This window comes from Diplotaxodon limnothrissa, linkage group LG22 (genome assembly GCF_057381915.1).
Source record: "Diplotaxodon limnothrissa isolate DT_005_m linkage group LG22, D_limnothrissa_male_GT1.1, whole genome shotgun sequence".
NCBI classification, from domain to species: domain Eukaryota; kingdom Metazoa; phylum Chordata; class Actinopteri; order Cichliformes; family Cichlidae; genus Diplotaxodon; species Diplotaxodon limnothrissa.
This window is the reverse complement of record NC_140616.1, coordinates 12,619,734-12,646,122: the sequence shown is the minus strand read 5'-3', so window position 1 is coordinate 12,646,122 and position 26,389 is coordinate 12,619,734. Positions and strand designations below refer to the sequence as shown.

Genomic DNA, 26,389 nt, shown 5'->3' with positions numbered 1-26,389 from the left:
TTCAGCTTCTGAAGGGCGCCCAGGTGTCAGAATAAGTATGAAAACCACTTCTGCAACAGGAAAGAACAGGTGACGTCTTTAAAACCGCTAGTGTAGGCTGTCCTCACATTTTTAACTCTGTTAAACACAATTTTGCATACATGCATTTTCATACATAATATGCTAAAAAAAAAAAAAAGCTGCTTTATTGCCATGATAAAATGCATTCACATTTTCACTGAGACTACATTAGTATAATTCATTTTGTAAACCCTAGAGCACAGTTGAAATGATATTGATGCAAAATAATTCTTCACAACTCGCTAAACTTGATAACTTGAATTAATGATTGACTACAGAAAGAAACAACTGAGTCATACTCTATGGCTTTTTCATGAGTTTGGAGCCATCTGTCACTGTGCTACATTTTGGGATTTTACTGTGGGTACAGTAGGGCATATTTATCGTTTTACATTTACATAGAAGGGAGAACATATTCTAGTGGAAAATACATGGTACAGTAAGTCTTATTTACTGCATAAGCATGAAAAAACGGCCACTTGGTCTTCGAAAGTCAGGTCTGTTCATGGGAACTTCTATCAGGGCCAAGCTTTGTTCACGGGGTCTGTACAGCATTAAAGTCAAGTTTTTTTCTGCAGTCTTGGATCAAGCTAAGACGGATACACAGTCTGTCTGTGTCTTTTCCTTTCCTCTCATTTTGACGGAGCCAAAAGCTAACTGCATCAGTAATCAGTCACTGGCTATGCAGGGTCCTCCGGTCAGGAGCTTCTCTGCTGTGGAATTCATCAACACGCGGAACCAAGGGCAGCACTTAGGGGAGTTATCAGCCTCACCGAGACAGCTGGCCATGTCTGCCGCTGCTATTAGCGAGCATGGGAACACACATTCGCGCACGCAAACATGCTGACAGGCGTGCAATGCAACTCTCTTGATCTTGGATTTCATGTAAAGGGAGAGTATAAATACATGCACAGAGACCTTTGCATGTATGGATTTACAGAAAGAGATGTTCACAGATGCAAAACCAAATTTAAAGTAGAAAATAATTACAAAGCGCATGGACTGAGTGGCTGCATTCGGCCTTTACAGCTTGATATAAAACGTCTCTGAAAGCCTTTTACAACCAGTTGTGTAAATACACAAAATTAGACACAAAGGTCCGTCCATGCCTGGATCCCTACACATCCCTAGTTTAAGCAAGGACATTGTCATTTGGTGGAGAGTCTGTGTTTTTGCTCACTCTCGAGGGCTCGGTCCAGGCTCACTGATCCCCTTGGACCTCTGAGCCACTATTCCCTTAACTGTATAGCTCAGTGTAGGTAGCCCTCTGGGGGAACAAGGGCAAAAGACTTACAGGAAGATGGGAGGGGTAGATTAAGAGATGAGGGGAGTGAGGAACGGAGAGAGAGAAAGGAGAACACAAGATGTTGAAGAAGAAAAGGAGTGGGAGGGAGGGCAAAGTGAGGGAAAGGAAGGGCAAAAAATGAGTGTGTGTGTGTAAATGTGTAGTGTGTGCATGTGTGTATGCTGATGAAATCTGCCATCCTCAGCAGCCTCCTGTTAAAAGAAATCGGATTAGCTCTCCTCGGGGGGAGAGAACCTTCAGGAATGCAGATGAAGGATTGCGGCACACAGGTTTCTCTCCTGGACTCTAAAAAAGGGCCTCACACAATCACACGCAGACACACACTCATGGATAGGTTTGCTGTCACACACTTACCTAGACACATGTACACACACCATCACAACAAGGAACTCAGTTTTCCACTCATTCTCTTTTCTCTCCAAAGGCCATTTCTTTATTTCCTCTCATTCATAAAAACACGATGATACGTGGTTGAAATAGAAAAGCGCGTCTTCGATACTAATTCACTTTGTCCTATTGACTAAGCTTTCCCTCACATTGGCTTTGTCACTTGTCAGTTTTTCCACTTTGAATGAGATGATTTGGATTTGATTTCATTTGTTTTGGACAAAAACAATCAGGATCTTAATCAAGTTATTCTTCGAGTACAATAAATGTACAGCAAATTATCTTGGTCACAATAGTGCAGGAGTATATCAACAGCATTGCCTTTGACGTACAGGTGACATACAAGTAGCCCGTACAGGGAAAACACTGTGATTTAGAGGTAGCAGAAGTGGTTAAATGTACAGAAAATTACTCTGTGACCTTCTTGAATACTTAGCTGGACAAAGACGTGATTTATATAGTTTTGCCTCTGTGCATCACCACAGTGAACGTGAAATCAAACAATTATAATGCAATTGAAGGGCAAACATTCAACTTTACATCAAGGAATTTCACAAAAATTTCGCATGGACTGTTTAGGAATTACAGCATGACACATGTATGCTTTGGATTCGGCGGTTTCTCTCCTTGTCTGTATTTTTCCATATTGGTTTCATCTGTCCAAAGAATTTTTCCACAACTGTGCAGCCTCTTTTAGATGTTTTTTTGGCAAATCCTAATCTGGCCTTCCTGTTCTTGAGCGTAATCAGTGCTTGTTGTAAACTCTCTGCATTTACATTTGTGTTGATTGTAGACCTTGACAAAAAATACACCTATTACCTTGAGTGTTCTTGGCTTGGTTAGATGTTTGATGTTGTTTTTCCGCAGCTATGGAAGTGCCTCTGTCATCATACACTTTGTTGTGTGGTCTTTCAGACCTTTTGCTCTGGCCAAGTGCGTTCCTTCTTTTTAAGAATGTACCACTCCTAATGTTTCTGCTGTCTGTCTGATAGATTTATTGTAGTTTTTGATTATGAGGATGGCCTCGCTCAACTTCAGATATTATGTCTGTTTCATTTGTTATTGAATAATAACAGAGTAAGCCTCATGTGGCCTTGAAAACTGCGTTTATGCAACAACTTTGTAAAACCCCTTGAATTAGAGTTCAAAGTCTGCACTTAAGTCCTATACAATTAAATAATTGTGGTGGTCTATAAAGTTAAAACTACAAAAATTATATTTTTGTCCAACAAATTATGGCTCTAACTGTATTTCACAGAAGTACGTTCGATCAGCAAAGCCATCAGTGTCCGACTTACGACAACATATAAACATATAAATAAGAGACACTTTAAAAGGGTTAAATGCAGCTTGAAATCATGTCACCAAATTTATGGAAGAACATCTTTTGTAAAAAAGAAGGACAAGACATTGATCAAACTGTGTTCCAGCCACAGTCTTCTCTTTGGCTTTGTTTAGGTCATTATTGAAAAGTAGGCTTAAAACAAAAGTGTTGACCACTTCTTTCTGTGTGTTTTGCTGCTTCGCTGCAAATCGCCATTCCTCATTTTTGTCTGTCAGTAAATATCAGAAACTGGCTTCTCACTTAGAGTGAGATTGATTGCTTTTGTTGCCTTCTCCTTTTTACTACAGCAGATGACACTACATTGTCACACTGAAAAAACTGATATAAAAGGTGGTAATGTAGGACAAGTTGTCACATTTTCTTTTGCTTCAGCATTTTAATATTACTTCCCATACTGTATGAATCTTGATAGGCCGTATAATTTGTTGTTGTTTTTTCTCTTTCAGACTGGCATGGCGTTAACATATGATCCTGCTGCAATGCAGAATGGGTAAGACTTGATCTATCCTTGGCACCAGCTAATACACTCGCCTCCTGGCTCATAGAACCCCAGTCGATACTACTGTCATACACAAAGATTAATGTAGTGTCTGCACTTTGTTACTGTTTGATTAAGGAAATCTATATGGAGTTCAGATATCGGTTTTCACTGGTGAGGTCAGGTGAGAAATGGCGAGTGTGTGTGTGTGTGTGTCTTTGGATACTCAGATATGTGTGTCTTCATGTCATGGTGCTGTGGAAATAAATGACCCGGCGTCATGTTTTATTTTTCCCCACGGTGCTGAGACAGGAAGGAGAATGCTGAGGCTCCCCTTTATCTCCCTCTGTCCTCAGTCATTCACAGGAAGCACCTCACTCCCACTTCCTAAACCACTTATCCTCCAGTGAGTCAGTCTCAACCAAAACACAACACTGGATGAATAGCATCACTCATTACATACGCCCTGCAATGTAAAAGCCTACTTCAGTATAAATCCCTCAACTTATGATCCCAAAGATACAAAACTGCAAGAGAAAGAGAAAAATGTGTCGCTCTCAGCACCTTGAACCAGATTTTTTAGAGGGCAATAAAAACAATATACATAAATAATCATTCTCTAGAAAAGAAGAAAAATAACGTAAAACAAAAAACGTAATGCATAGTTTAAAAAAATGCTACTTTACATTTCTTACAGGTACATAAATAGTTCAAATTCAAATTGGTGAATTTAGTGCTGTATATAATTATAATGCAAATTACCCATAATTAATGCATATATATATTATTGAGGGACTTAATTTACATGTCCTCCTCAGTGTTAATATTTGCATAAAATGTAACTGTATACTTTCAGAAACCAAAAGCAAAAAGACGTTTAGAAAAACTGAAACACTGCACACGATCCCAGCGTTGGGTGAAAACTAATGTAGCTCCTTCCTTTGTCATAAACTGACCTTTTATATTTAATCAAGCTGCCAAAGTTTCCAAACTACTAAGCAAACTACACAACATCACTTTTATGTGTCATTCACATTCATTGAAATCATTTTACATTTTGCACAATCTGACATGGATAATAAAACAATGAAAACTCTGTTTTTGAGCTGCTGGTGTTTGACTCACATTTTCACAACACCGGACCGTTAAAGTCAAACTATAATCTGGTCGCCGTTGATGCTGTATGCATTAATAGCAGTTTGAAGAGGATGAAGAGGGAAACAAGGCCAAGTTGTGAATGAGCATATACCATATATCTTACCATGGAGAATGGACAAGTTCATTTTACTGATGGATTCATTTTTATGTAAGGCAGTAGGAGAATATTCCTTGCATCAGACATACAGTCAACAATGCAGTGGACGTAATCGAGTCAGAGGATGTTTGTCTGCTCCAGAGTTGGACGCCTATACTAAACGAACCACACCCCGTCCACTTAGAAGCTGCAGTCCTTTCTGTAGACATATGCACACCCTCTGGTTTCCAGCTGTGTGGAGAAGGGTAATGACTCCCAGCACACCTCGAAGCTTTGAAGAAATTACCTTTCAGGCCAATCAAGCAGTACTGACTGTCATGGACTTCCCTCTACAGTCACCTGACCTCAGCCCTCCTGAGCATTAAGCGCAACTGAATTTACGTTCCTGTTTGCGCAGCCTTGAGGAGTCCCTGCTGCTCACTTACAAGTGTCATTAATGCAAGATTTGAGGCATACCAAATATTCTGTATTACTCAATAGTCTTGTACATTTTTCAGATGTTTCTATTAAAGTCGTTTAATAGCCTCGTAACATGGAACCACCCAATGCAAATAAACTAGGTATTCTCTCTACTGTTAGTTACTCAAATCTATTCCTCTGTTCCTTTTTCCTTTCGGCTCAGGTTCTACTCCTCGCCTTACAGCATCGCCACCAACCGCATGATCGCACAGACCTCCATCACGCCCTTCATCGCTGCTTCCCCCGTTTCCACATATCAGGTGGGCCATAATGCACTGGAATATGGGTAGATTCTGTGTGTATGTATATGAGAGTATACTTTGTGTATTTTGTGCACTTTGGGTTGGAAAAGAGGGGATGGGCTTCAAAACAGCATGAGGCTCTCGCTTCTTCCCTCATTGTTTCTTCGATGCTCCAGCTGTGCTTGATGACATCTGTTTCGTAGGCAGCAAACACGCCAGGGATCAGAACAGAAGCGGCAAAGAAAAAGGGGGATTTTAAAAAGGCTGACAAGGTAGAAAAAAAGAAACACACCCATCAAGAATGAAAGTATCTAGGAAAAAGAAACAGTTTCCTCTCTCCTGTAGTCCAAACCTCTTTTGTTCCCTCTCTCGATCTCTTTTTATTTTATTTTCCTAGCTTCAGCACCAGTCCTTCCACTTCCAGAGCGAACGTTTGCATTCCTCACTGCTGCGATCAGTGGAGTAATGCAACAGAACAGAGCGGGATCGTAAAAATTGGCCCTGTGATATGTCAGGAGCGCTAACTATTTTCCGTCACTGCGCATTTCATGCAACACCCTTTGCCGAATCTAAACATCAAGAGACGCTGCCACTGTGCCCTCTCGATCAGACACTATCGTTTAACATCGCCTCTGTTTGGTATGCAGAGACAGAAAGACGAGGATAGAGAGCAGGAGAAAGGAGATGAAGGATAGATAAGAAAATAGAAGAGACAGATGGAGAGAGAGAGAGAGAGAGAAAGAGTAGGTTTAGGTGATGGCGATGGCACGGCTGGGTGGGCAGAGGAGGGGTGTTGCTGAAGGTTGCGGCGCCCGTCTTTGAGGCACGCTTGATTAAAACTCTGGTCCAGTACCTGTGGTGGAGGGGCAGAGGAGAGAGAAGGAGGGAGAAAAGTGGGCCAGGGCGCGCCTCTAATCCGCTCTCGGAAGGCTTCCCAAATTGATTTATCAAAAACAATGGCCAGGCTTTTGAGGAATATTAATCCTCACAGTTTCAATATCGGGCAGCTCTGCCGCCGCTTCCTGTAATATTGCCCTTCAGCCAGTCACGGCAGGAAGGTGAGTCCTTCATCTTCTGCTCAAGTACAAAGAGGCACGGGGAAGAAAGAAGGAGAAGACAAGCCAGGCAGATATATATGCAAGACAAAAGGAAATCACTTCCTTTTATGATGAAAAGTATTGCCTTTGTAATGAAAATCTCAAGGTGCGCAGAAATGACTGTATGTGTCATTCCTCCTTTTATGTTTGTGTCGCGTTGATATTTTGGAGCTTTTGATAGAATTGATTTATCAGATCTGCAAATGACCCATACCAACAGCGGTACTCTGGCGTTCTTTATGCTTGGCTCCTCAATAACGATTGGATTCATTTCCTGGAAAAAACGACTTTGATGATCCGCATGACAGGAGACAGTCCAGGCCAGATCGCTACCAAGATTTCAACGAGTACCGCCAGCCAGCCGTGAGCTTGGTTTACATCACTGCTTATACAGACTGGCTCACTGGCTGACTAAATATGTGGCTGGCTGATAGGACGCGGGGCTGGCAGGCTTACTAACTAGCTAACTGGCTGGCTGTTTGGGTTTACGTGTGACTGGTTGGAACGAGGGCCAGCTGGCTGACCATGCAGCTCGACAACTGACTTACCGGCTTTTTGGCCTGTTGGCTGACAGGCTCTTTTAAATTATAATATAAGCTGTGAAGTTCAGCCAGAGGTAGGGAGCTTCTTAGGTTGTGCACATTTTACCCTTCACTCACAGTGAAACTAATGTTCATGTAGAATTACTCTACCTGCTGTAATTCTGAGCAACTCTGTAAAAGCTGTAATTTGGTGCTTTGGGGAAAAGCCAGCTCAGGTCGAGTCAGTTAACTCTAATCTTCAAAAGCAGTCATTTGGATCTCTTTATATTTTGTGTTACACTTAGCAACTTAGCACGTTTTCCCTCACGTTCTTTCCTGCCTGATAACAGATCAGTCTCTGGCTTTCTGGTTTATTTTTATCTGGGAGATGTCTGGGAGTGAAGTCCTGCTGAAGTGGTTAATGCTGTAACTCATCAGCCCTTTTGCTGTTTTTAACATCCCACAGATAAACGCATTTGTCATATATCTGCTGTTAACTTGGACTAAACTACAGTCTTTTCACGAACCTAAGATGGTAGTGTTTGGTTCCAAAAGTAAAAAAATGAGTGAACACAACTGTCTCACAGCTGGCAAACTGGGACTTATCTCTCAGCATCCAAACAAACCCAGAGGACACATTATCAGTGCATTACAACATTTTCAGCTATCAGGAAACACATTACAACATTGCTGTACATTGCACTGTTTGAGAGGTGCTTTTATCCCGTCTTCCTTCTCTCACCCCGACCGGTCGCAGCAGATGGCCCCGCCCCTCCCCGCGCCTGGTTCTGCCGGAGGTTTCTTCCTGTGAAAAGGGAGTTTTTCCTTCCCACTGTCGCCAAAGTGCTTGCTCATAGGGGGTCATATGATATGTATTAATGTAGGGTCTACCTACAATATAAAGTGCCTTGAGGCAACTGTTATTGTGATTTGGCACTGTATAAATAAAACTGAATTGAACTGAGATTAATCTAATAATATAAGAATCTGTACAACACCTGAGGAGGCTGTAAAGATCTGACGTAAGGGCTTTGAACAAAATTGAAAAGGAAGCTGAGATTATGAAGTAAATATGTTGGAGGTCTCTTTGTCTGTTTCTTTTCAGTGGATTGGACTAGCCTCCCATTGTGTTCACTGTGTTCTTATCGGTTCAGGTTTGGACTTTTTCATCTTTGGTTGCTTCAGATAAATTGTGAGTGAGCCTCCCTCACGTTAGTATATGTAAGACTGGCTTTTTTTATTTACCCAGCAAAGATTTCACCATGATTCTCTCACGATTTTTTCCTTAAGCCCAGTGTAAAGCCATCCTTTCTTGTTGCAATAATCACATGACGGTCATGCAATATCTTAGTTAGAAAATGCAGAAGACAAGTGATTAAATATAAGCTTTCTCTGTGTCTATCTGCTGTCCCATTCAGCTGGGGAGAACAAATATTGCCGTGTATAAACAAGCAGACTTGGCACCGCGTTATAGAATATCAGGCTTGTTTAGGTATGGATCCAAATCACGCATTTGGGTTGGCTCAGAGGATTGATTGCTCTTACAGCAGATTATTCCATGTTTGTCTTTGTTTAATCTAATCATTTTACCAGGATCAGTGGCCAGTCTGTGTGTTTGTCTGCTACAAGCTGTCTAATTCCTCTCTCCAGCATAAAAGCTCTGTTTGTTCATCGTCCATTCCTCCGGTTTCTTTATAGTTTCCACTGTCACTGTTTCTCCATCTCTTTAACTTTTGAATCTACATTTGTAAATATGCATATCTGTCACTGTTTTTTTTTTTTCCTCTGGTTGTAGCGTTGAAGTTCTTTGTTCTGTTTTATGCTGAGATTAAAACAAAAATGCTTTTTGTATTTTGTGAGTCTTCTCTAGAGGTCTGTCCCTGACCTTTCACCCCTGCTCCAACAGCACTGGGCAGAGCTTTAATATTCTTATAATACAGAAAAAGACTCATTTTACGGGCTCAACGCACAACGTACTGCCGGCAATAATGGGAAGGCAGGAGGGAGATGGGCTGCCTCCAGACTTTCAGATTCTTCTAGTAATTCTTTGGCACAAATTAATCTGTGTAAAGTTCAGCCATTTTGGTGCATTAAAACCAGCACAATCATTTTAAGACTTACAGACTGAAGAGTATTTGAACATATTGGGACTATTTGAATTGCATTTATTGTATTATGTGGGATACGTTTCAGCTCTTACTAAGACAAAGGAAAATTTTATATTGCCACCATCATTTTACATTTTCTATATTTCTCCTCAGGTCCAGAGTACGTGGATGCCTCATCAACAATATGTTATGCAACCTACAGTAAGTACTCCACCATGTACCTGAAGTACTGCAGCTGCCCTTGAGTCCCCGCTGGGGATCCACCCTTTGGATGCGCATCACAGATTTTCAACTAGTCTGATCTGCTGTTAATCGAAACTTTTTATTTTTAAATTTATCCTGAAAATAGTTTACGACATGGAGACATTTTTATATTTAGCACAATGTGACTGACCAGAAAAAGATTCTGTTTGGAAAAACGTTTAAGCCACATTATTCTTCCGTTGCAGACTAAATGTTAAAGCAACTCAATTTCTAACATGCACTTGGCCACTATTACTTCTGGCCAAATGATTACACCATTTCGGTCCTGGAGTTACTATACGAAGCACTTTACCCAATTCTGATAACCACATTTTTCCATCTCTCCTAAGTATACAAACACATTTTGTTTTATTTTTGGGAGGCTTTGTGGAGTTTATATGTTTTTGGTAGTGCCAGGAAGCAATTCAGAGTCATTTACCAGACCACAGCACAAGACAGACTGCTGCTTGAGGTTACCATCCCAGACAGCAGACAAGGGGGAAAAAAGCTAATATTAATTAGACTTAGCTCACGAGCAACACGGTCTTTAACGGTGAGGTAATCACATTGCCTTCAGTCACATTCAGTTCTGTTTTGAAGAGAGACAACAGAGAAGCTTCAGAAGGTTTGTACTGGTCACTAAATTTCACATTTTAACATTTCAATAACTGGCAAAGTCCTACTTCCTAAATATTAGTAAAAACAAAACCTTCTTGGATGTTATTCTTTAAATCAAGGTCAATTACATTTTCACAGAGAAGTACAGTGCAAACGTTCCCTCTCATTTCTTTGTACAGAATTTCTTCTCCTTTTTAAAGTGGCATTTAACAATAGTTCTTCGAGCTTCATGAGGGTCTTCCAAAGTTTTTCTTTGGACATCGGCTGCTTTTTCACTCATTTTCAATCCAGTCCTTGTACCTGACCATTTTCAGATAAATGTTTTCTTTGTTAAGTTACTTGGCATTGACCTGGGAATCATTCAATCTTAAAAAGGAACCTAACTCAAGAAATGAACTGGTGGCGTGTCTACACATAACAAAAAACTTAGCAGAGAACCACTTTTTAAACAGTACCTTCAGGGACTTTGTTACTAGCAGCCATAATTTGTTCCCATTTCTTCAAATTCATGAAAAACGGCAACAATAAAAGTTTGACAGGCATAGAACGAGCGATTAGCCAAAAACCTGGTATAACTGAAAGCCATGCTCTTAACAAACAGGAAAGAATTGTGAGGTGCATCTGGCCCTTCAGTTGATCCAGTTGATCTACTGTTTACTAAAGCCTTATCAAGTAGACGCATGGCTGTCAACAAGCCATTCTTAAGGAAGACAAACAGAGAGGAAAGCCTGAGGTATGCTAAATTACACAAGAATTAGACTAAAAAACAATGGCACCAAGTCTTGTGGAGTAATGAATCCAAATTTCAAATATATATATATATATAGTCTCTTACAGCCATCATGGTTCGGGGTTGTATTTCAGCCAGTGGTGTTAACGATCTTATCAAAATTGATGGAATTATAAACAGAGAAGAGCACCATCAGATTTTGATCTACCATGCAATACCATCTGGAAAGTGTCAGATTGGCAAGAGCTTCATTTTCATGACAATGATCCCAAACACAGTGACAATGCAGCAAAAGCATACCTGAAGAGAAAAACACACAATGGATTGCCATCAGTCATGGATTGGCCTCGCCTGAGCCCAGAGCTCAACATTTTTGAAGCAGTGTAGGATCGTCTGTACAGTGAACAGAACAAAAGGCAGCCAACATCCAAAGAAGAGTTTTGAATGCCCTTCAAAAAGCCTGGAGAACTATTCCTGAAGAAACGACAAGAAAACTTGAGCAAGAGAGTTCAGGCTGTCATGAAGAATAAAGGTGGTCATACCAAATATTGATTTTCAAGCTCGTTAGAGTTTTACGATCTGTATTTGCAGAGTTATATACTGTATTTTCTTGTATTTTTACATGTTTCAATAAATCGCTGCACATATTTTCAAGCAGGAGAGGTGGCTCAAGGCTTTTTCACATTTCCTGAAATACCCCCGCTTGCACATCCAGTTTTATTTTCCTATCGCTGAAGCCTCACCCGCACTCTTGCTTGAAAATACTTTTCCTTCTCTGTTGTTATAACAACAAAGCACATTAGTGGTTTACCAAATTGTTTTAAGGTTGAGTTTTTAATTGATCCAAGCTCTATAAGTGTTCTCATTTTGTTTCTTAGTGATTTTAAATCATTCTGCCAGAGATTTTTAGTGTTTGCTTGAGGCTTGTTGTGGCCCCTGAAGCGTATTCAATCTACTTCATTGCTCTCAGTTTGTTCACAGAAAAAGACTGGTTACCAGTCAAGGGCAAATATATCTGATTCTTTACCACTATTTTAAAAAAAGCTTCACCTTTTGAAAATCTCAATACTTCTTTAATAAGGTGGGTACTTAGTTCTATTAGCCTGGAAAAGGGAGTGCAGTGAAGTTTTTTTTTCTACATAAAGCACATTTTTAGGACTCTGCGTCACAGTATGGTTCATAATATGCATGTAAATTCTGCACTGTGGTTCTAATTTTATTGATACAATAAGTTATTTTGTCTTTGGAAAAGAAATGACCAGCCTCAGGGTAACTTGTGTTAGTTTTTGCTGAAGTTACCTCTAATGAATCTCACAGCCGCATAATTTAAGTCATGCTTTGATATCGAGGTTCACTATTCTGTACTAATGAGCAAATGAATATGCATATGGGTGAATAGGTAGCACCTTACAGTTTGGATCTATAACCCGGGGTTATAGAGTTCTATACTGCAACAAATATTTTACACACTGGGTAGATACCAGCCCAAAAGTGTTATAATAATAGGGAGAAAACTAGTAAGAACACACAGTTCCAGCATAATTAGTCATTATTTTTTTGTGTAGACTGTTAGATTAATTAAATTTGTTTTCCCCAGATACCGGGGTCGTATGCCTCCACCAGTTTAAATCCTTCTCTCTTCCCCTTACTTCCTAAATTAGAGTTTTGGGAGAACCTTATGATATCCCAATGAAGGTGACCTTGCAATGACCTTTCAGTGTTAGATAAAATTGCATTAGTTTATGTTATCCTCTTATATGATTAGAATTCTAGAGTTACAACTGAATACTGTAGCTGTTTTGTGAGTTCCTAATGACCTTAGCTTTGAACTTTGACGGCCAAAATATTATCGGTTCATTGTTACCGGCACAGAGGCACAAATCAGTACACACTACCTGATATTTTCACATCATGATATTTTTAGCTTTTGCTGTTGATGGTTCAGAATGAAAAACCAAGTTTGGCTAATGAAGTCCGTACGAATGTGGATAACATTGTAAGCGTCAGTCAAGAAGACAACTGCTTTAGAGTCCCTGCCACTGAGCAAACTGGGAAACATTGGCACTCACTCACTAGAGGAGTGCTCAACCAGCCGCGTGGCTCCCCGCTGTGGCCATTTACCACTCAGTCCTACCCATCTCACTTCCACTCCCGCTGTGGGACAGTGAACATGTAATCTGGTCGCAGCAGGCCACCAGCCCAGCAGACACACACACACCCACACCCAGCTGCAGCTGCCCTGTGAGGTGCCCAGTTTGCCTTTCAGCCACACAACTTCCTGCCTTTTTTTTTTTTTTGCACATATCTTCACTCAACCAGCCACCTCCTTCCCTCCCATACTTTGCAGTTCTCTCAGGCAGGTATGCTCCTTCCTTATGGCACTCGTTTCAGGCTGGATTAAAGCTAGCTCGCTAACAAGCTGCTGTTTTTGCTGCTGCTGCTGAGTCTCCCTGTTGTGAAAATGAAGCTGTCTTAGGTGGTAGACAGTATTACAAGGTGAATGACAAACGTGACAGAGTCCTCTAATAGTATAACTGCTCAGCATGTGCAGTGCAGCCCGTTTGTGTTTTAGTGTGTACATGCATTCTTTCTACACAAATACATTTGCATGTCTGCTTGTGCGTGTGCATCCACAGTACAAGAATACACGTTTGCTTGAATGTGCATACTGTTTTCTTCATTTTCTGGCGTCTTCTCAGGCTCTCGGCCATGTGGTGTTGTGGTTTGTCTGTCATCACATGGAGAGAGTATATACTGCCTCATCATCTATGCTTGGGTAACTGTGCGTGTTTGCCGATACATGTTTGTATGTACTGTATGTGTTATGAATTGCCATACGTGTGGCCCATACGGGTTATTCTTTACCAGCCCATGCGATGCCTGATGGTCATCCATCTTTCAGCCTTATGTCATGGGGCCTCTTGAAGCCTTTGGCACTAGCCACTAACCAGCAGCCACATTGTACTGTCTACATCTCATCATGCCTCCATGCCAGCAGTAGCCATGTGGCGATATAAGTCCCCATGGTCCCGTCCCCTTTGTGTTCCATTGGCTCTTTCTGTCACCAAATGGCTGGTAGGTGCTAACCCCAGCTGTCACTGCTGACAGTGAATCATAGATACCAGTCTGTCTCCCTTTATGACCCGTGCTCGTATCAACTACCAGCTACAAACACAGCAGACTGCCCTTTATACACACATGCATACACACACATTCTGCCATCAGTTCAGTGAATCACATCAAATTAGCTAAGCATCCTAGTTCAAATGCTTGGGGGGCTTCTCGGGGCATTAAAAACCAATTGATTGTGCTGCAGTTTGGCGACTCCTTCCTCATGTTGTGTGTTAAACCAATGGAGCGTTGTGCAATGGCGCTCCTGATATCTGGGCAATATGGAGGCAGCAGAGCGTGGAAGGGGAAGAGCTAGACAGTCATACAGAATAGAATAGAATAGTCTATATGCATGTTAAATAAACTTGTTAATTAATCAGACTTGTTAAGTTTGATTTAACAAAATAAGTATTTAAGAATAGATCTAGAGATTATTATTTAGATAATTACATTACAGATACAGGTTAGGGTAAAATGTGTTTTTGAGTCTACTATTAAACGGAGTACAACAAATGGCACCTAAAATCTAAATAATGTTGAAGAAGAGCATTAAGGAAAGGTTACAAAGGAACTTTGGATAAATTGTGGTATTAGTTATGCCACAACGGGACTGTTGGTTCCTGCAAATGAGTATTGTAATTCATTATTAATTTTAGTTTTAAATAATATTGGTTTTTTTAGCTGTTATAAATTGTGCAAAAAGAGTGAAGAAGTCTTTTTGAAGTCTTAGTTAAAAAGCATAATTTTCTTTTTGTACATTGTAATCTGCATCATAATAAGCTTGGCTGAAGGACTACTACACTATGATCTTGCATCGTCCCTCAGTTTCTTTGTCAGATCTCACCAAGTCTCACCCAGTACCTGGTGGTCAGTGAAAATCTTTATGTCAGAGTTTTACGGTGGGTGATGAAATGGGCTGCATCCATCTTTAATTTACAGTCTGTGACCTGAACTATTCTGCAAATGCCAGATCTCTCTGTGTTTTACATTGTTCCTACAAAATATAATGACGTTTTCTTCTGGAGTGCCTGACAGGCTGTTGTTGTTTTTTGATTTTTAAAGTGCTCATATGAATTTTTTATGCTTATATGAAGTTGTCTGTACTTTCTACTTGAGCCTTTAAAAAACAGCATGCCTGCTATGGTAAACTTACTCTGAAATGATATGCTGGCTTTGGTGTTGCTGAGTTGAGTATCTCTCAGCAGGACAAATTTCTCTTCTTCGCAAAATTGTGCAAAGTGCTGGTGGAGCCGTATATTGTTAAAACCCCTTGTTAGTTAGCTACTGCCGATACTAATGATACCGCATTGATTTGTTAACCTAATTTGATGTTTTTCTTCATTTCAGCCCTCCGCTGCCTTTGTAAACCTGAAGTCCATTAACTGCGTTAAGCAGCAATTTGTTGGAAATAATAGATGTTGTGTTGAATGGAAGTAAATCAAACTGCTGACACTGAAAGCAACTTGACCGCTACTTGCCTTATTGCACAGTAAACAGAGAGCACTGCAGCATGTACTTCTAAGGCAAAAGGTGTTTGTTTGTATCTGAGTAGATTAAGTTTGACAAGTCTATCCATACGAAACTGGACTTCATCCCACAGAGGAGCCGGTGCTTTGTTAGCAGTTAGAAAGGGTGACTAACAGTTTTCAAAATTTGCTTATCTTCAATTAATGCGCAAGATGTTCTCTGCGGGAAACCTGATAGAAAGTGACAGCGTTTCTTTTCTTTTTTTTTTTTCTTAAGTGGACGTCTAAACGAGTCTGCAGTCTGTTCTTACATGGGTTGTTCTTCTTTCCTTTTCCTTTAGTTTATCATTTGTCTTCCTTCTTTCCTTTCTCATCGTCTGTGAGATGTTCTCACAGGTCATGTCAAAACACGACCACTTGCCTGGTCAATGCTACAGAAATCAGCAGACCTTGAAAAAGTACGAACAATTAAAGAACTAGAGGCCCCAAAAAGACAAATGCATACGTGCAGCTAACACGTGCGAATGCCTACACGCACACAACACATTCCTTCCAGTGGTAAATCTTACTTACATACAGATCATCAATCACATGTACGTGCTCTTAAATTCAGTTCGCACTGCCAACGAGTGCCGGACTAAGTGCTGTGCCAGCCATGCGCAGCATTGCTGTCTTTCCCCATGAGTTACCCCCCCCCCTTCCCCCCCCCCTTTTTCTCATTCTGAACTGTATGTGCTTCAAGTGTGCATTTGCCTGAGTGCACCAGCCCTTACATACTGGAGGTGAATTATTGAATTCCTCTACCGTTGCACTCCGGCCAGTTCTCCCTGCTTTGAATAGACGTTCACTGGGTCTGTGAGAACGTGAACCGTAACTATCAGCCCTCATCGAATAGGGTTGAATCAGTGCGCTGTGTGATACCCATCTCCCCGCTTGACATTAAAAATGCTCCTTGGATTCAGAGAGGGAACATTATGTTGGTCTCATGGATTTGACTGGCGAGGCAGAATTTGAGACGGGGCTCCACTCGTCCTTGAGTTTCTCTTTTATTTTTTTCCATCCCCGCTCCCTCTGCACTCCTTCCTGTACACCTAGCTCTCATTTCTCCCTCATTTTTGTCTCACTCTGTCCTGTTTCTCTTCTCTTCTGCCCTTTCAGACTACAACTGCACCTACTGTGTCCGTGCCAGGAAATAAAAAATTGTCTTGTCAGGGTTAAGGTTTCATATATATGTAAGAACAATACTGTTGCAGAGACACCGGGTGACTGACAAGGAGATTGAGTGGCTGCATTTTCACTGTAAGCTTTTTGGATATTACTTCAACAAATTTTGCGATAGTAGCAAAAAAAATATGTTTGGAGACAAAGCTGATATGCTTTGGTGGGCAGGCTTTATTAGCTGGCTGTGTTTTTAATTGGATTTCTAATCTTTTTTCCCCCCTTTTTTGGTTTTTATAAATAGAGTAAACATTCTAGAGAGATCCTTGTGTGTGAAATGATCTATTTGTCTACAAAAGGCAGTCAGAGAACGGCTGATAAACGAGCACAGTCCGACCGTGGAGAGGAATGGACCTCCCATGAAGACATGACAAATACTGTTACATGCTTCATCTAGCACCCTTATCGCCTCATACACACATTAAGAAACACAACACACAAACGCACGCTACAAATCCATCCAAATAGCATGTCCTATTCGATATGCAGAAGTTGGTGCTTTATTTTTCATAATAACTTTATTACTAGAATCATTTTATAGTCACAAGCCATCATATTACTGGGGGAAATTATTAGTTTTGCTTTCCTTCACTGACACGCACACATATATATAAGATTACAAAGCAGCAGCATTACCATAATCCATCTCAGCCACGGCAATTTGGTTATACATGCTCCCAGATTTTGACCTGCAAGTTTAACCTGTGCACCTCATCTGCCACCTATTGTAAATTGAATATGTAGTATTCTAGATGATAGACAAGCTGATGCGTAAATAGGCGGGGAAAAGCAGATTCATCATCGCTCTTATTGCCTTTTCATTGCATAGGACAAATTTATACAATGTAGATAATCCTCATTGCCACATAACCAGAGGTGAGGAATCTTTCATCTGTATCATGCTCCACATGTTAATCTGTTAACATACATTTTTTGCAACCCCTCGGCTGCTTCAGTTTCTTAGTACCAGTTCTCTGTCTTCCCTGCAGGGCTTTCCTGTGTTTGCAATTAAGATTTCCAAAAACCATTACAAAATCAGATTCCAAGTATCCCTGTGATCACAAAGACCGAGTTAAGCCGCTACACACATCACTGTCAGCTTGGGAGGCTCCTTCATTGCTATCTTTTGGTCTGCGCTACTATTTGCTGCCCCACTTGGGTAAAGTAAGCTGTTCACTGTCCTGGATCAGTCTATAGCACATTTGGTCCTGTAGACAGACTCTGTTGTTAATAGTTGAGAAACCCTGGTAGTCTGTTAGCCCTAAGGAGGGATTCCCACTGAAGATTAGTTTGAAGCACCCGAAATGCTGGCTCCCTTTTCTGTGCTTACCCGAATACAAAGGTGCCCGAGGACATCTGGAAAACATGGTCACAGTTGAAGTAGGTGACATACAGCACAACCACAGAACAGGGTAAATACGGACACCTTTAGAAGACACATTCATATTACTTCACAAGTTTTTGTTTTGTGTTGTTTTTTCTGTAGTTTTTGTAGAGAGACAGTCATTACCAATAGTTTAGCCTTCAAGTGGGTGAGCCTGGTGCAGTTGGGTGCCGTTACCACTCAGCCATCTGCAGATGTGCTGCATGTGTGAGCATGATTGCATTAGGGAGGGTATTTGTCATGTTGCTGGTTTGTCATGCTGCTTGTTTACACTTTGACATTATGGGGACTTGTCTTCCTCATGGGGAAGCCTTGTTAGGGGACCAAGATGAAGCTCTTTGGAGTCATGAAGCTGGATAGTCACAGTACGTACTTTGCAGAATTAAGACCCTGAAGCATGGAGTGTGCATGTCTCATTTCCACTGACACAAAACACGCTAACTAGTACAAACGAGCATCAGTGTCCAAACCACAGTGCCTCACATGGAGAAAGCAACTGTCAAATACAGCGAGGAATGCACTGAGTCAAATGCAGGTCGTCTTTCATGGGCCCGAGACAAATGAAGCTTTGTTTTAGCCAAAGACTCAGAAATACAGCCTCGGCCCATTGGCGTTCTTGAGGCTTTTAATGTGCCAGTCTTCTGTCTTCTCATTCCCCGAGTTTAATCAACATCTTCCCCCAACACAAAGCATATAAATAAGCATGGTCTCTTCTTACCAGGCTGGCAGTAAAACACTACACAGTGATCTTCTTGCAAATAGTGAAACATAGGGACCTGCAAGGTGAGGAAAAGAATGTGAACCTCTCTTTGTAACCTCAAGCTGTTTTCCGAGTGAAGGTATTGCCCCAAGGTAGTTACATGTATCAACACCGGCTTGAAGCAGCAGGGTAGATATGCAATAATGTGGGAAATTATAACCTGCAGCAGTGAGAGATTAGCAAAAATAGCTAGCTGTGGGGGTGCTGTGATCAGGTTTTTTCGGCTGATACTGATCAGTTTTCATGTCAGCAGAATCAGACACTGTAATGCTTATCTTTACAGGAAGTCCATAACAGTTTTCTCATTTTATTTTCTTTTTTCGCTCTAAAATATTACACTATGTTCATTTTGAAGGCAGTTGTCCTTCTGTGCCTGCCTAAGACAGAAATTCCAGTCCCAGAAAGCACACTTTTAGTGTTTACAGAACTGGATGAAATCCTGGGCGTCCCCCAGAAGGACATGTTTAGTAAAAAGGAGATACTGCTTTCAGTCTGATACCAGCAGCCTGAGCATACTGCTTAGCTGACTGCATCTTGAGTATATGGAGGTCTGGACCTGAATGTAAATTATCTTAATAGCCTGCTGCATGTGGTGGAGATCCTTCAGCTGTAATGGACCAGGCAGTAAAAACAGTCACTATTTGTGTGACATTTATGTAGTTGCCTCACCTTTTTTACAATTGGTGTTGCTGATCAGCAGATGTAAAGTCAAGGTAATGAATATCAGCTGATACCAACCAGTGTTTCATAAGCAAGTGCTTGTAATGCGATAGTCATTAAAAGAAAACACTGCTGGTTGTAAGAATTTTTATAAGATTTCTTATTTACTGTACATTGTGTCAAGCCGTTGAGCGTATATCAATGTATTTTACAGGCAATGAGTGGATATCCTCTCATCTCCGGTCTAAAGCAGAATCAATACCACCTTAAGCAGGACTGGCTTTTCCACACGCATGCACACAGACGCATGCACAAACAGGAATACATGTGCATACATTGCGGAGCTCTGTAAACATCGTCTCGTACATTTGTAACAGATACGTCTGCAGCAGGCATTATCTTATTCTCTCTTACACACAGAGGACAAATCAAAAACATATATTGTCTCTTTGTGTCAATCTCTTTCTCATTTTCTTTCCTCTCTAGCCCATCAATGGACAGACGCATAACCAGACAGACGCTTTTGCACACAGACACACACGCACACACTTTAAACCCTCTCTCTCACAGACACTCAGTCTCACAAACACAGAAAATCGAAATCACAAATCGGCTTAACTCTCCCTGACACATCTGTGAATTAAGCCTTTCCGTTGCTCTCCCTTTCCCATTATAAAGGCATTGTCAGAGGCTGAATCGGTAACAGGTAGCCCACAGCCCCTGCTGCTTCCTTCTCGCTTCTCCTCTCTCTTTTTTTTTTCTTCCGCCTTACTCATCTGTCTTCTTTTTCATTCTCGGTCTTTGACTTCTCTCTCTCTCTTTCCAAAATTCCACTTTTTCTCTCCAAGTCTCTGGCTTCACTTCCCTCATCTATCTTTCTTCACTCCCGTCTTCCCCGTGACCTCCATCTTTGCTTAATCATCTCTCTCCTGTCCTCACAGTGTCTTTCTGTCTCTCTTTCCTCATTTCCCCTTTCCCTTTATTTATTCATCTGTCACAGCCAGTGGCAGAATAGTACTGGGTATTTTCATTTGGTGCTACTTTATAAGTCTGTGTGCTTTTGACTGCATTAATATTGCTGCTATAATTTGTCAGTTCAGCTTATATACAAAATATAGGGTCAATTTTTAGGACACTAAGTATGATTATACAGTAAAGTACTCAGCAGCATGTAAAGTGGTTACATTTGTCAGAAAATACTGCCTGCATACATGTTGATACATCAGTAAGAATCTGATAATATATAAGTGTTACACTACGAGATACTTGTACTTTTGTAAATATCGTTTGTTGATTAGCAGTTTTAAGTGTGGTCAAAAATATATAGAGCTTATATTCTCGTCTTTTTTATTTAAACATACCTTCATCAACAAACTTCACAATCAAGTTCACAATAAAAAACAAAATCTATCAGAAACCATTTTTTCCACTGAGATTAGTATTAAGTTTGAGCTTTAAGGTGTATTCTTTTTCTTCTTCTAATGGCAGTGCTATGTTTCCACAAGCTTCCAAAGTGTCTGTTGGGTCTGACTGATGTTTCGTCAACAGAGCGAGTATGCCAAGCTCAGTGTAGATATCTACATGTCCTCAAATTTGGTGTCAACACATTACTTGTCCAAAAAGAAATACTTTATTACTAGGGCACCAACTACACTCAACAAAAATATAAACGCAACACCTTTGTTACTGCTCCCATTCCCCATGGGATGGACGTAGAGACCTAAAATTCATTCCAGATACACAATATAACCATCCCTCCCAAACAGTGGTCACAAATCAGTCCAAATGTGTGGTAGTGGGCACATCTGCTATATTGAGATAATCCATCCCACCTCACAGGTGTGCCACATCAGGATGCTGATCTGACATCATGAGTAGTGCACAGGTGTACCTCAGACTGCCCACAACAAAAGGCCACCCTGGAATGTGCAGTTTTTTGCGCTATTGGGGGTCTGGGGACCCAGAACCGGTCAGTATCTGGTGTGACCACCATTTGCCTCATGCAGTGCAACACATCGTCGCATGGAGTCTATCAGATTGTCAATTGTGGCCTGTGGAATGTTGGTCCACTCCACTTCAATGGCTGTGCGAGGTTGTTGGATATTCGTGGGAACTGGTACACGCTGTCGTATACGCCGGTCAAGCACATCCCGAACATGCTCAATGGGTGACATGTCCGGTGAGTATGCTGGCCATGCAAGAACTGGGACATTCTCAGCTGCCATCTGCCCTGAACAATGTGAACCATGATTCATCCGTGAAGCGCACACCTCTCCAACGTGCCAGACGCCATCGAATGTGAGCATTTGCCCACACAAGTCTGTTACGGCGACGAGCTGGAGTCAGGTCAAGACCCCGATGAGGACGACGGGCATGCAGTTGAGCGTCCCTGAGACGGTTTCTGACAGTTTGTGCAGAAATTGTTTGGTTGTGCAAACCAATTGTTCCAGCAGCTGTCTGGGTGGCTGGTCTCAGACGATCTTGGAGGTGAACCTGCTGGATGTGGAGGTCCTGGGCTGGTGTGGTTACACGAGGTCTGCGGTTGTGAGGCCGGTTGGATGTGCTGCCATATTCTCTGAAACGCCTGTGGAGACGGCTTATGGTTGAGAAATGAACATTCAATGCACGGGCGACAGATCTGGTTGACATTCCTGCTGTCAGCATGCCAATTGCACGCTCCCTCATTGCTTGTGGCATCTGTGGCATTTTGCTGTGAGACAAAACTGCACATTCCAGGGTGGCCTTTTGTTGTGGGCAGTCTGAGGTACACCTGTGCACTACTCATGATGTCAGATCAGCATCCTGATGTGGCACACCTGTGAGGTGGGATGGATTATCTCAATATAGCAGATGTGCCCACTACCACACATTTGGACTGATTTGTGACCACTGTTTGGGAGGGATGGTTATATTGTGTATCTGGAATGAATTTTAGGTCTCTACGTCCATCCCATGGGGAATGGGAGCAGTAACAAAGGTGTTGCGTTTATATTTTTGTTGAGTGTATGTATGTGTCCTTGAAGTGCACTCCCAGCAGCTTAGAATGTGGGTGTAATAGGTACAACTACTTGCCCGTGGTGTGCAAAGACTCCCGTCTGCATATCCACGAGGGAATTTAATCTTAGTTTAAGTTCGGGCGGGATATATCAACCTTACTGTCATGTGAAAAGAAAATCACATCCTTACTGCTTCCAGTAAGTGGGAAAGTAGCAGCCGGAGGTTGGTGATCGAATGCACTTGATTAATTGATCATCAGCGAGTCTAAACACCTCTATAAAAGCAGTTTGTTGTTTGCTGATTGGGAACATTTAAGCGTGTGTTAACATAATGTTGCAATATCCCCAGAAGTGGACATCTCAGCGAATTCGACGCGCAATGCTCAGAGAAACTGCAGAATGCCAAGAGCTACTTCTCAGAGCTACAAGCCTCCATTAGCATGTTAAATCTTAAAGTTTATGAGAGTACAATTAGGAAAAACACTAAACAAGTTTGGCCTATTTGGAAGGGTTTCCAGGAGAAAGCCTTTTCTCTCTAAAACAAACATGGCAGCACAGCTTAGGTTTGCAAAGTTGCATTTGAAAAAAAACCCCACAACTTCTGGATCAGTGTTCTTTGGACAGATTACACCAATGTGGAGACATTTGGACCTTAATCTGCAGCATCATGTTGAGCAAAAACCAAACAGCCTGCCAGCACAAACACCTCATTCCAAAAGACAAGCACAGTGGTAGAGGGTTGATGATTCGGGCTTGTTTATCAGCCAGAGGACCTGCGCCACCTTATTGTCACTGAGTCGACCACGTGACTCTAGAATACTGTGGACAAATGTGAGGCCACCTGTTGGACAGCTTTGCTCTAACTGGGTCATGAAATAGGACAATGACCCCAAACAAAGCAGAAAAACTGCAACAGAATGTCTGAAAAATAAAAAAAATCAAGGTGTCACAATGGCCCAGACCTCTACTTGATCAAAATGCTGCGGCGAGCCCTTAAGTGAACTGTGTATAAACAAAAGCCTGAAAACCTCAATGAACTGAAGCAATGATGCAAAGAAGAGCGGCTAAAATTCCTCCCCAACAATGTGAGTGACTGATAAAGTCAGACAGAAAACAATTACTTCGACTTATTGCTCCTAAAGGCGGTTAAACAAGCTATTGAATCCTGGGGTGTACATAGTTGAAAGCAACTAAGTACACCCCAGGACTCACCATGCAGTGAGTCCTGTGAAAACCTTCTTTTTCACAAGATTGTATTTGATTACCTTCTTCACTCCTCCTCGCCTTTATTTGTTATCAAACATTACATTTATTTAGTGACTGGTAATTACTGTCATTGTTGAGTCACCTGCCTTAATATTTGTATCCGAAAAAAACATTTTCAAGGTTTCAGAACTTGATACATTCATGTGTTTCGTGGTTCTTTCCTATAAGGCGTTCTCCTTTATGTCTCTAATTGACCTCACGGCTATTCATTTAGCCTTACAGTTTTCAACAACACTAGTCCAGGACATGAAGAGGTGACAACTAATCCTACTTTTTGTGTCCACTCGTTATCCAGTTTCTTTCTTGTTTGTGTACCTCCACAAAGTTTCATGTGAAGCTTCTATATTGAGCTAGAGGTAGCAGAGATGGAAGAGGAGAGGGAGGAAGGAAGAGCGGTTTAGCTGCCTGTGTTGGGAATGCAGGGAGTAGACAAGCAGAGCAATTCTGACAGGCTGTGTCTGCACAGTTTGTTCTCCAAAAGGCCCACACAGAGTCGCCAGTGGGGTACACACATGCACACACACTCCCAAGCATACACTACTTAAATTGCACCCTCACACACACACTTTGAAGTTAGACAGTACTGTCCTCCTTCACACTCGTTACACACAGTGTGTTGCAGGCTTACCCACAAACACACATAGGCATCGTTACAGTGTTACGAGCGCACAACAAGAGAAGAGAGCCGAGCAGAAGAAAAAGGGCTGGTTTTGAATGCATTCCTTCGAAGGCTTCAGTGCTGAGGAAATGGAGCTATCATGACAAGGGATGAAAGAGCAACAATGGTTTCATCGCTTTCCCTCATGTTTCACTGCACCGTGAAAAAGAAGCTTCTAGTGTTCTCATCCGCCCGTTAGGGAAAAACATGCTGTGCATTATACTGGGAGGACAGGCTCAAGAGCGAGCAAGTGAGAGCGAGGGACGGAGAGAAAGCATTTTCACTCGGCAACCCAAAAAAAAAAATCATACTGCTGATACATCGGCAGCAGATAGTGATGGCTTTGATAGACTAAAGACAGTGGTGTGTATTGGTCCCTGTGTTCTGTTGCTGATTATTGACACCGTCTGTCTTTTTGTGCCCAAAAACCCTCCTGTCGTCCTCTGTTTCTATTCATTTCATGCTTTTGATGATTCAATCGCTAACCCAAGTTTTCTTCTTTCTGTCCTCACGCTGACATTCTCTTATGTTGTACTTCATCTCACTTTGTTTCGCCTAGTCTAAAGGACTATATAATTTATATTTAGACAGTATGAGGACTAGCAACTACTTGTGGAAGTTCGCTTAAGGCTTATGTAAGCCCGCATAGTTAATCAGAGAGAGAAATTCACTAAATCAAAATGCTCCATCATTTCTTCTGTTCCTTAATTCTTCTCACCTTGTCCTTTTTTTGTTTTTATTTGTTTGTTTGTTTTTACCTGCTTCCCTCAGGGTGCAGTGATCACGCCAGCCATGGACCACACTATGTCCATGCAGCCTGCCAATATGATGGGCCCTCTCACTCAGCAGATGAACCATCTGTCCCTGGGCACTACAGGAAGTGTGAGTAGGATTCGCTGTGTCACAGCGAACCACACACAGATAACCCCACACAAGCACACATAGTTGCCGTGATCATCGTGACAGAATCTGGCTACAAGGACATTTTGAAGTGCTCCAACATGTTAGCTGTACTAGCAACAACCTGTTGCTTTGAGTGTTTCAGTTAGTTTTGCATTAAATTTTTGAAAAAGTTCCTGGATGATGAAGTTCAGTTGAATTTAGTTTAGCTTTGCACTAGGTACAGCTATACAGCAGCTATTCTTCAATAACAAAACCCTTGTGACTACACTATGGCGACTTACACAGAGATGTATGTAAAACATAAAAAACAGTGCACACAAGTCCTTAAAGTACAACCAGCAACCATCTAAATTCTAATGGCCTGATTTACAATTTGTACTCTGTATTACATAAGCTGTGCTACCAGGCACCATAGCAACAATACATAATAACATTTCAACATTCATTTGAATAATTTCGAGCTGTGATCTGTAGCTCTGGCAAAAGGATTTCCAAGTCTCTGAGTCTGGTTTGATTTTCAGGTCAAGAGATCATGGTTTGGGTTAAAACTTGTTTTCATCTTTTTACAGTGTTAGAAAGCTCCATTCATAGCTTGCCAGAGTGTCGTCCTCAGTGCATATTTTACATGTTTACTGGAAGTCACTTAACTCTAAGAAATACCTACACTCGACAGTAACAGCAAGCACAAGCAAATTTTCCTCTGCTTATCCGATGTCCGGTCACGGTGGGTAAGCAGTGTAATCCAGGTGTCTTTCTTTCCCCAGCAATACATCCCGGTTTCTAGTGGAGTATCCCGGGGTGTCTGCAGGGTAGATGACATGTAGTCTGCTCCAAAATGAAATCAAATCGATTCATAGAAGGGTGCACTTTAAATATACGTGGTCGGTTGTTTTTTGTTATTTGTTTCCTCTATTCCAGTATACAGTTGGAAAATATCTAAAAAAATCTGCGTCTAGTCTTGAGAGATGAAAAAGAAATGTTCAAGTTGTTGTGAGGGGTGCTATAGGTCGGTATGACCGAGTTGGAGGCTTTTCATCTCAGAGAACATTGTTCGTTTAGTTTAGAAACACTGAGTAAGAGATGGGTTTTGCATTTCCTTTCAAAGAAGCCAAACCTTC

General features: G+C 41.4%; 1 protein-coding gene across 2 annotated transcripts in view; it reads left to right on the top strand.

The window, feature by feature from the left end:
- Positions 1 to 26,389, top strand: part of LOC146609535 (RNA-binding motif, single-stranded-interacting protein 3-like) — a 301,239-nt gene that overhangs the window by 262,383 nt on the left and 12,467 nt on the right. For both annotated transcript variants that reach the window (XM_085345750.1, XM_085345749.1), the window contains exons 10-13: positions 3,545 to 3,588; positions 5,454 to 5,550; positions 9,412 to 9,459; positions 25,140 to 25,250. In XM_085345750.1, coding sequence (XP_085201876.1) covers positions 3,545 to 3,588; positions 5,454 to 5,550; positions 9,412 to 9,459; positions 25,140 to 25,250 — 300 coding nt within the window. The remainder of the gene's footprint in view (positions 1 to 3,544; positions 3,589 to 5,453; positions 5,551 to 9,411; positions 9,460 to 25,139; positions 25,251 to 26,389) is intronic.